This window comes from Pteronotus mesoamericanus, unplaced genomic scaffold (genome assembly GCF_021234165.1).
Source record: "Pteronotus mesoamericanus isolate MK-2021 breed Mesoamerican mustached bat unplaced genomic scaffold, CSHL_Meso_final contig_65, whole genome shotgun sequence".
NCBI classification, from domain to species: domain Eukaryota; kingdom Metazoa; phylum Chordata; class Mammalia; order Chiroptera; family Mormoopidae; genus Pteronotus; species Pteronotus mesoamericanus.
Window position 1 is genome coordinate 6,390,533 of NW_026555228.1, and position 11,228 is coordinate 6,401,760.

At 42.2% G+C, this 11,228-nt stretch overlaps 1 protein-coding gene across 2 annotated transcripts in view; it reads right to left on the reverse strand.

Annotated features, from left to right (window-relative positions):
• The window catches only part of CLTRN (collectrin, amino acid transport regulator), a 29,142-nt gene extending 18,512 nt beyond the window's left edge, over positions 1 to 10,630 (reverse strand). The window contains exons 1-3 of one of the 2 annotated variants that reach the window (XM_054581089.1): positions 10,491 to 10,630; positions 9,990 to 10,048; positions 5,699 to 5,784 (exon numbers count right to left, since the gene is read on the reverse strand). In XM_054581089.1, coding sequence (XP_054437064.1) covers positions 5,699 to 5,784; positions 9,990 to 10,048; positions 10,491 to 10,494 — 149 coding nt within the window. In that variant the 5' untranslated portion in view covers positions 10,495 to 10,630. Of the gene's footprint in view, positions 1 to 5,698; positions 5,785 to 9,989; positions 10,049 to 10,362 lie in introns of both variants that reach the window. The other variant, XM_054581087.1, reaches the window with a different exon arrangement.
• Between the last annotated feature and the right edge of the window lie 598 nt (positions 10,631 to 11,228).

The following is an 11,228-nucleotide window of genomic DNA, read 5'->3' on the forward strand; positions in this document are numbered from 1 at the left end:
GTTCCCTACGCACGCTAAAATCATCTACAAGAATAAAACAAGGGAATGCATTAATAATGGTTCTTACCGGCTTCATTGATGAAGATATAACAAATACACATATACTTAGAATAAGGAAGAGCTGTATTCACACCTGAAATAATGGGAACTGTCAAGGTAAGGGTGCTGTTAATACTTATTAAAAACTAAAATTTGGTTCTGCTGTGTATTCAACTGTATGAAGTGTTGGTCAGAATACCTCCGACTGTACTACTGCCTTAGGAAGCACCATTTTTATCATTTACCCAAGGTTGATATTAGCCAAAAAAAGGGGAATAGTTTTAACTCAGTCTTAACAGACCTCATCACAAGAAAAGAATCCTGCAACTGTGTGTGCTGACAAATGTTAACTAGACTTCTTGTGGTGATCATTCCCCAATGTATACAAATCTTGAACCACTACGTTGTATGCCTGAAGCTAGTATAATGATGTATGTCAATTATACCACAAATAAATAAACTAGCCAATAGCACAGCTAAATAAATAATCTACATTTTTAGGCTGTAAATATAGAGGGGTCTGCTGGAAATCTTTAAATGTACTTCAATGACCATTTCGACCAATTGTTTTTACAAAAAAAAAAAAGTGATTTTAACACACACACGCACACACAAGCGACTTCTTTCGGCAAATCATTGAAAAGGAAAAGTTCCCATGCCTTTCCTCAAGTGTGGAGAGCCCTGGTCTGAAGGTGATTCTCCAAGAATCGGCTCCCCTGCCATTTCTCTTCAATGGCGCCAGACAGGGCCAACCGCATCCAACGGCTGCTAACAATCGGGCTCTTGTTTCTGGAAATGAAAAGGACTGAACAGGAGCTGGGCTGTGTCTCACAAGCACAGGACGGTTAATCCCCTTACCGTGGCTACAACACCATGTTGTTCCTTTATAGATCACAAGACTTATCCTTGAATAACTTGGCAGAGCAGGAAATCCATTCTATGCCCTACACCATTAACTCAAACAAAATACCATGCCTGAATTAGACTTCTACCTCTCTTGCTAAAAATGACACATTACCTTAAAGCCAATATTTGAGTAAACTAGGCAAATAAATTTCCCAGTTTATCTGGGAAACACACTAAAATTTAAACTTAGAGTCTTATTTTCCATACAAATGACTTTCAACATTTTAAAATTCCTGGGAAACTATTTTAGTAAATATGGCCTAAATCTTATTGTAAAATCTTGAAAACACATGGGTGCTGTTTTCAATAGAAATTCCAACTTCAAGTAACCTCACATAATGAATACAGAACACTATCATTTAAAATTTTTTGTCTATCTTCCATTCTGCTTTTAAGAATGTCCAAAAATAGCAAGAAAACCACTTGATATGAAGATTTGCAAAAATCACATTTAGTCCATCCTCCTATAATTTCTACCAGGGGCAGCTTCTTGGGTGTGGACCCTGCACTGTGTAGAATGTGCTTTTACCCATCATTTAAATCTCAGGGCCTAGCACATAATAGCCTTTCAGTAAACGTTACGGAATTCTGTGACTACAACCACAGCAATGCAGTTGAACAGGCTGGCCTCGGTAGACCACAATAAAGAAAGAGGATCATGTTTCTCACACCATTGCTTTTGGGCACTGCGTCACCTCTTGTTCCGCCACTCCTTGATGGCATCTGGTGCAGATGGGTAGCTTTCCTGTCACTTCTAGCTATTAAAAAGTTCAGAGCAGTCTGATCAAACGTCAGATCAAAGCTGTCTTCCTGCCTCTGACACACAGCTTCTCTTCGAGGGGTGCTGGCCTGAGGGTCTGCTCCATTCTTTTACTGTCAGTGCTCCATGTCCTCCTGCGCATCACCCCTCACCACCCCCATTCTTGCTCATTTAGGGATGGAAAAGGGAAATGGAGATGGCGAGGGTGGGCGTCAGAGAAAAAAAAGGCAAAGTTCTTTTTCTTGCCAGGGCTCCATGTGGGCCCTCTCGCTGTTACATCCTCTGACTTGGTGGGTGCCCTCGTGTTCTCCATCCAGAGTGCGTTTGTGGGGCCTTTGGGGACCTGTCTGGGGACCTCTGCACTGCATCTTCCCCTGATGTGGACGAGGCACTCTGACCAACATGCTCCATCTCACACTCTGCTCTGTCTCCAAGGTGACTTCCAGCCCGGCTCTGCCGCCTTCTCTCCCCCCTGCAGTCGGTTCTCGGCCCCAGCGGGCAGTGACTCCATCCAGCTCCCATTAGCAGCCTCCACTTGGTCCCAGGAACACCTGAAGTACAGACTGCTCGCAGAGCTACCCTCTCTCACCCCGATCCCAGGAGGCTCAAGCCAGCCTTGCACCTTTAGACAGGTCTGGCTAAGAGGCGGGCACCAGATTCCGTCCCACAGTACACTCTCAATGACTGGGGACAGCCTCATAATCTCTAGAACTCCAGGTGCCTCTGCTCTGGTGGCAGCTTGAGATGTCCTGACAATGTCTGCAAGCTGGGAAACATCCAACCAGGAGATAAGACGCCAGTCTCTCCCCTCACAGACAATACCACGCTCTGTGAGCAGTTCTCTGCCTGACTTGAGGCTGGCAGGGGAACGGGCAAGGCTGTCACTCTTATACACACAACCCCTGGTGCAGCACGGGCACCAACTCATCAGCATGGACCCAGCTTTAAGCCCCCTGCTTGGATGCATGATGTCTACGCACCAGAACCAACCCCCATCCCTGTGCTATGGGGGCAGGGGGAAACACCAGGGCCTCTCTGCCGGCCCACATGCTCCACCTGGCTGACCCTCCAGCCTCCTCTTCCGCTGCCTGCCCGGGGGTAGTGGTGACTGCACCAGTTCAGCTCTCTTTAGAGTCAGGGTTACACTGGATCAAGAATATACCAGCTGTAAGTTTCCAAATATGCATGGACATCCTCAGGAGATGCTGAGCTCTCTGTCACTGGAGGTGATCGAGCTCAAGGAAGGAGATACTGTAGTAAGGACCAGACAAAAGAAGGGATGAAAATGAGAGTATTCATTCTTCCGTTTACTTCTGGACTATCTTTAGTGAGTTACTCTTACATTTTCAATTCAGTGCATCTCAGTATTTTCAAGTTTTCTGTAACATTCATAGAATAAGCAACAATGGGGTAGACAAAACAATAAATAGCAAATGTTCCAGATTGGAATGCCTGAAGCCATCCCAGAAAGGGATATTTCCCACCCTCCAGAATTCACACTGCCCCACACTGGCACCTAGAGACCTCTGAAAGGTAGAAGAAACCTGTCCAAGTTGCCAAGCTGCTGGTGGCTTCCACCCACCCACCACGTAGGGTATGGCTGCCTTTCTGCAAAGCTGTCTTCATCCAGTCAAGCATTTCATGGTGCCCTTTCCTACAGGGGGAGCCTATGTGTGTAAAGGTGCAGCCTCTTTTATGGCAGCACGTGTAGAAGGAGGCCCAGCACTTGAATAGCATTTTAAACACATCCCGATTCATGAGGCAGACTCATCACTCAGCCCCTGACAACAGTGTTGCTGGGACTCATACTGCTGCAGCCTTTACAGAAAAAAAACTTTGCTGACCCTGATCTAGTTTTGCACTTTTTGATTCTTTCAACTGATTTTGGCAACAAAACCCTCTATATAGCTTGTGCACCCAATTCCAAGGAAAATGCTTTTGTAATTAAATCAAGTCAGATATTCCCAGACTCCTGCACTTCTCCAGATTCTGGAAAAATATTTTTTTTCTGAAATGAATTCGTCAGAATTAATCTGAAATGTTTAAGCGAACTTTTCCTAAGAATGGGAGCATCTGATTTAACATAGTCATTTACAAGGTGAAATTTAGGCACTTAGAGGAAGTAACTGCACAATGAATACAGCAACACATAAAACTTGCTGAACAAGAAGGACTAGAAGACGAAAGAGACTAGCTGAGGGATTAGCATTGTGAGGTAACCAGGAGCTTTTTTTCTTTTATTTTTTATTTTGATTTTTTTGTAATACTACTATCTAATTTTTATTGAAAAAAGTTATTATAAATAGTTGTGAAAAGAATGTGTAAGATAAAAGTAAATATATTTTTTTCTAAAAAAATCCATAAACTAGAAGTAGAGCTCACTTAGGGCATAATTTTATTTTACTATAGACCTCATTGTTTTAATTTTTGAATCATGTGAATATATTACCTATTTTTAAAATATGTGTATTTATATGTGTATACACACAAATATATATATATATAAAATATATATATACATGCACATATACAAATACATGGATTGTATGTTTACTTTGCTCCCCCCAAATTCCACTCTTCTGTTTTATTCCTTGTAGTTACAGCCCATGTTTGAGGGAGGTCAATAAGTAGCAATCCTCTTTGCCAGCTTCTGAAGCATTATAAAATTAACACAAAAGAATGAAGGCTGGGTTGGAGGATATGACTTTAACCAGCAGACAAATTTCCTTCCTCATTTAAAAAAATCCTGAAATGAGATCAATTCCTCTACACTGTTCCAAATGGAACTGAGCTGAGGCAAGTATTGCCACAGACTGGAGTTGTATGCAAGATACTGAATACCTTATAATATGCACCTACCAAGCTAACCAGTCCTTCCAGGTATATGTGCCTGCCCGTGCAGGGCCAGATTCTGTACTTGCTGTAGGGAGCAGCACAGAAAAATGGCCTCAATCTGAGGGAAGGATGGCTCTGAAAGAGAAGGAAACCTATGCCCTATTTTTCCTTCCAGCTCACCAATCAGATCAGTCATTTCACCCTCGAGGGGAAGAGTGAGGGATGGAGGAGAGAGAAACCAGGAGTGTTACCCTAATCACAGACAGAGATGGTAAGAAACGTTACAAGTACAGAAAATTCCTCCGGAAGAATAGGTAAAAAGGCAAAACCATTAAAAACTGTACTAAAGCTTTGAAGAAAATAAACAAGGTGCTATGATAGATACCAACAGTGGGACAAACCTATAAATATTTAAGTTATTTTCAAAATGAGTGCTATGGACTTATTTGTCCCCCTCCCTCCAAATTCATACCTTGAAGCCCTAACCCCAACTGTGACTGTATTCAGAGACAGGGCCTATAGGAGGTAATCTCGGCTAAATAAGGTCATAAGGTGGAGCCGTGATTACATGGGATTGATGTCTTCATAGGAAGAGATACCAGAGAGTTCACTCTGTCCCTCTCCACCAACTTCCCCCTTACAGAAGAAGAGGTCACATGAGCATACAATGATCTGGTGGCACCTGCAAGCCAAAAGAAGAGCTCTCAGAATGAAATCTACCTTAGTAGCAGCTTGATCTTGGACTTCCCAGCCTCCAGAACTGTGATGAATAAACTTTTGCTGTTTAAGACACCTAGTCTGTGATATTTCGTTATAGCAGCCTGAGCTGACTGATACAATAAGAGTAGAATTCTTATCTATCGTATCTCTTCATCAGCAACAAAAATATGTACATAACAGAAATGTAGATAGCTTATGACATGACTATATTGTTTTAATATTCATTTTCATAGTGCCCATTGAACGAAGAGCATTGTTAAAACATGACATAAACTGTAAGCTGAGCTAGATTACAAAAGATTTTTAAACTATTAAGCAAAAATGTAGATTCCTTTAAGTTAGATTAATAAATTATTTTCAAGATCAAGTTTTAAATTATTCCACTATCTCAAATAACACTACAAATTATCAATTAAAATTTTTTTACTATTTACTTACTCTGTTTTTTCTCTCTTGGGAATTTTTCTCATGGAGAAAGCTACCATTGCTTTGAATAGATATTCTTCATTTGTATCCCAGGCATACTGAAAGAGAAATAAAACAGAAAATGTAAAATAAAGAGGCATGAGGCAAAAATGATGCATTGGGTTCTCATTGCAGTCATAGTTTGTTCTCTCTCATATTCTCTCTCTCTGTCTCTCTGATCCTTCTCATACATTAAAAACTGGAGACCATGACAAATTATGCCTCCACAATGCACAATGTTCAGGATAGAGTTTCTTGGACAGTCTATCATCCCAAGTATGGTATGTTTCCCTTTGCGTCATCTTCTTCAGAATCTGCAGTATTAGTAGCCAGTCAATAAAGAGCACATATGGACATCTAATCCTGGACAAATATAGTCAGTTCCCTCCCTCCCTTCCTCCTTCCCTCAGAATCTGATTCCCCCTCTCAGCTTCCTTTCCTTTATTAACATCAGTACAATTTTTCTTTTTACTTTCTTAGCTGGAAACTTGAGTGTATATGCATGTTATGGGCTGAACTGCCCTCTCCCAAAATTTATATGCTGAAGTCCTAACCCAGTACCTCAGAATGTAATCATATTTGGACATAGTGTCTCTCTGGAGGTGATTAGTTTAAAATGAGATCAATACAGTGGGCCCTAGTCCAATATGACTGGTGTACCTATACGAAGAGGAAATTTGAATAGAAACACACACTGAGAGAAGACATGTGAAGACACAGGGAGAAGACAACCTCTACAAGCCAAGGAGAGCAGCCTGGAACAGATCCTTCCCTCATGGGACTCAGAAGGAACCATCGTCAACCTCGATGACGCCTTGCCTTGGACTTATAGCCTCTAGAACTGAGAGAAAAGGAACCACTGCAGTTTAAGTGACCCACTCGGTGGTACTTTGTTTCAGCAGCCCTAGTAACTAAAGCGGCTGGCCTCGCATTGTAGAGGAGTAATCAAGTATTACTGGAGAGAGTCGCAAAACAGGGTTTGTAGGTTTAGCTCTGAATTCATGATGACTGACTCGCAACTTGCCTGAGAATCCCTTAGGCTTCTCCATCAGTTTTGTGTCTCATGGTTCACAGTGACTCTTACAAGGCCCCATCAGGCCCCTCCAGTCTCAGTGCCTTCCCTCATACCTCACTCTCACTGATGCATTTCATAAAATGCATCATAAAACTGTTTCATAATTTATAGATACGTCTCAAGCCATCAATTTAAACTCCCCCACCCTCCTGTCACCAAAAACAAAATTTCCTCCATAGACACACATCCTATCCACACTCTTCCCTGAAGGGCCAGATGTGGTATTTCTCCTCCTGTCAACGGCTGTCCCACCCCGCTCCATTAGGGTCACTTCCTTCTCAGGATCTCAACGATATGGGTTTCGGCCCTCCTGTTGTTCAATGCTGACTTGAACCTGTCCATTGACTTTTAACCACACTCAAGTCTTTCCCATTAAAACAACAGCAAAACCAAATCACTTTACTCAATCCCCCTTCTTCTACCTCCTTCTGTCTCTCTCTGGCCCTTCACAGCCAAAATTCTTAAAGGAGCTGTCCTTACTTCTGTCATCCTTTGTTCGCCACCCACTTCTTAACTCCCTTCCTCATCTGCCTTCTGGCTCTGCCATTCTACAGAAACGGCTCCCTCTAAAGTTGCCAGTGACTTGCGCATTGCCTAACACAATGAGCATTCTTCAGTCTCATTTTGCCCGGCCCCTCGACAGCATTTGCACTCTCGAAAACTCCCTTCATCTTGAAGCACTCTCTTCCCTGTTGTGATACATGAATTCCCTGCTTTCTTCCTGCCGCTGCACCACTGGCAGGTTCACCCTCTTCCACAAGGGCTTCGAGTTTTAGGGAAACTCTACGCTCTCAGCTAGACTCTCTCCTCATGGCACTCTGTACTTTCCCCCTCAGCACTGTTATTTACTCAAGCCTCCCACAATCACCTTAGAACAAATGACTCAGGATTGTATATCTTAAGCCGGCTCCATCCTTGCCTCTTTGTCAATAACAGCTCAAACACAAGTCCAAAATTAAAGTCTGTTCTTATTTGTACCTGGTTGCCTGGCTCATAAATAGGACATCGCCCTTCAGCTGCATAATTGGAAACAAAAGCTTCATCCTTGACCCCTTGTCCCTTCCTTGTTGTACCATCCCCGTGGCTCTGGAATCCCTTCATTGCTCTCTCCCCCACCAACACATTGTATTTCAAATGGACATCACCTCTCACCTACACTATTCCTATCCCTTCCTGATCAGTGTCTCCTTTCTACTCCAGTATCCTCCAATCTGTCTTCCACTGTGGTTAAACTGTCTTCCAACACTAATTCTGTCATGGCACCTCTTACATAAAACCCCCACTTGCTTTGAAAACAATACGAAAACTCCCACACAGTCCACATATCCTTTGGCCTGACCCCTCTTTTCTCTCTAAGCTCATCACATGACCTGCTCCTCCTTCCACCTCCCCCGCACCGCTCACACCAGGTTCCTTCATGTAATAACTCTTTGCACGTGCTGTTCCCTCTGCCTTTTTTGCTTTTATCCCTTAGTTCACTTCTACTCATGCTTCAGACCTCATGGCAAATGCCAGGTACTGAGGCCCCTGACAAGGCCAAAGCCCCCTTGTACTTCTTTTTCCTGTAATACTTCTCCAGGTAGCACATTTGCATTGGGTACACTGAATATTTATTGGACAACCAATTCTCCCATTACTATAAGCTCCACAAGGACAAGGACAAGCCTGATTTTAGCTGCTCTGCATCCCCAAAATCCAGCTTGGTACCTGCTCTCAGAGGATCCTGGGATAACCAACCCTAGATAGTGGTAGAGAGAGTGGGTTCTGCAGCCAGACTGGATTCAAATCTTACCCCTGCCACTTGCTGACTTGAGATCCTGAGCAGATCACTTAATTTCTTTGTACCTCTCATTCATCTGATAAGAACAGGAATACCCGTACTACCTTCTTGAAAGAGTTGTTGGAAGGGCTAAAAGAGCTGATGTGAGCAAAGGGTTTAGAAGGGGCCCAGCTAGAAAGTAAAGTGGGTTCTCAATAAATGTTGGCTCACATAATAATTATTATTACTTAATAATTATTACTTATTCACCAAGGGGTGAATGAAATCAAACATTGGTAGACTGGCCTCCAAACAGAATACCTCTAAGTTTCTTTGGTGTTCCTTTACTGTTTCTAGCCTTGGGCATCTTAACACATTCTACTGGGGAAACTTCACAGATTAGAAAACTGAAATGAGAAATAGAAAATACCTTCTTATTAATTTTTTAAAGATTTCATTTATTTATTTTTAGACAGACAGGAGGGAGTAAGGGAGGGAGAGAAACATGAATGTGTGGTTGCCTCTCACATGCCCCCGACTGGGGACCTGGCCCACAACCCAGGCATGTGCCCTGACTGGGAATCGAACCGGCAACATTTTGGTTCGCAGGCCGGTGCTCAATCCACTGAGCCACACCAACCAGGGCCCTTCTCATTAATTTGACACACTTTCCTGTTCCTATACAGACATGGGCTCCATGAGTATTTTTTAAATTTCAATTTAATAAGCATACATTTCATGTTGCTATTTTTTAATCCTCACCCGAGTTATCTTTATTGATTTTATACAGAAAGGAAGGGAGAAAGAAAGAAACATCAATGTGAAAGAGAAACACCAATAAATTGCCTCCTTTATGTGCCCTGACCGGGGATCAAACTCGCAACCTCCTGGTGTGTGGAACGATGACACTCCAACCAATGGAGCCACCCAGCCAGGGCTCATGTTGTTATTTTGATATTTAAGAAGAATTAAAGAAACTTTACGTTAGAATTTGAAAAAAATGTGCTATGGAAGATCTTATATGGGTTACTATGACCTCTTTTCAATGACTACAAAACTGGGGCTAACAAAATCCAAATGACCACAATAGTGAGGCACAGAGCCCAACCCAAACCTACTTGCCTCACTCAGGCCCCTCTGTTCTACTATGCTTGGTTGAAATGTTCAAGGATGCAAAACTGTTTTGTGTAATACAAAACTTCACGTATCCCCTAGCATACACTGTAGATAAAATATTTTAGGCAACATCATTTTCTTAACAATTTCTATTTTAACTACAATTTTTTTACTTGTAGAAAATATCAGATTTGAGGTCTTTAGAAGCAATCTATACAACTTTAAGATAACTGTGCAGAGAGAGTTATAATCAGACAAAGCACAGTGTTATTAGTAAACAAAATGTAATATGAACATGCAGGATCTCTACTTACTGCTTTATCTCCCAGAGCTGTTTTGATACTAAGTCTCACTTTAAAGGCATTTTCTGCACCTGCCAGAAAGGGAAAAAAAGGCAATATATAATAAAATCTGCCAAAACAGAGTCTAATAAATCCTAATATTTAATGCCAATCAAATCAACAAAATATATAACTCCAATTATACTGCCCCAAAAATTCCTGAAAGTTTAACTGCAATCACCTTAGATGGTTAAATTTTTCTTTCAAACTCATAAAACAATCAGAGGCTCAACTTTCAAGCCACAAGACGTCTACAGATTTAGAAAAATAAAGAGGCCTTTCAGTTAAAGACTTATCGAACATTAGAAAACTATTAATCCATTTTTTCAGTTTCAAGACTACATACCTGGTTGACAGAGTTCGGCATGAATAGCAGTCACCAGAAAAAAGAGCAGCCACAACATTCTTTCAGAGAGGAAAACACAAAGCAAACCAAGGGAAAAATAATCCACCCTCCACTTAAAGCTGCCTTACCCATTCTGTGATCTGGATTAGAATATCAGAGAAAAAAAGCAAGCCACCAGCTAGAAGGTTTAATGATTAACCCCCACCACTTGGGTTAATACTTTGATAGAAGCAGCCCATCTCCTGTCAGTTATTTACAAAAACCCAAACAGGTTAGCTGTCTTTTGCAAACTCTACCTTGAAAGAATGTTTCCTCTGCTGACTCAAAGGCTGAATCCTCCCCCGCCCCCTTTCTTGTGTGGTTCAGTGTAGGGTGAAAAGGATTGAGTCCTCTCTGGAAGTTTTCCTTGGCATGAACTCTCCATCTTTTCAGGCCTAAAGTATCTGGCTGACAGACAAGCTCTCCTAATTTGGCAACCTACTATCACTCCTTTCTATGTCTGGTGAACAAAGGCCTTGCAAGACTGGCCTTACCTGACACACTCCTGCAGGTAAGCATCCTAGCAGAGCTTCCAATCCAAAGGGAATAGTTTTGGTCAGCCCTAAGGTATGGCAGTTGCGTACAATCAAAGCTGATGATATAGAGCAGTGCTGTCCAATGGAACATTCTGTGGTGACGGCAATGTTTCATGGCTACACTATGCGATAGGGTAGCCAGTAGCCATGGTGGCTGTTGAGTACTTGCCGTGGGGCTAGTGCTGCTGTGAAATGGGATTTTTGATTAATTTAAGTAGCTGCATGTGGCTAGTGAGTACATTGGTCAGTGAGGCTACGGAGCAGTATTTAAGAGCTACCTATGTACCATGA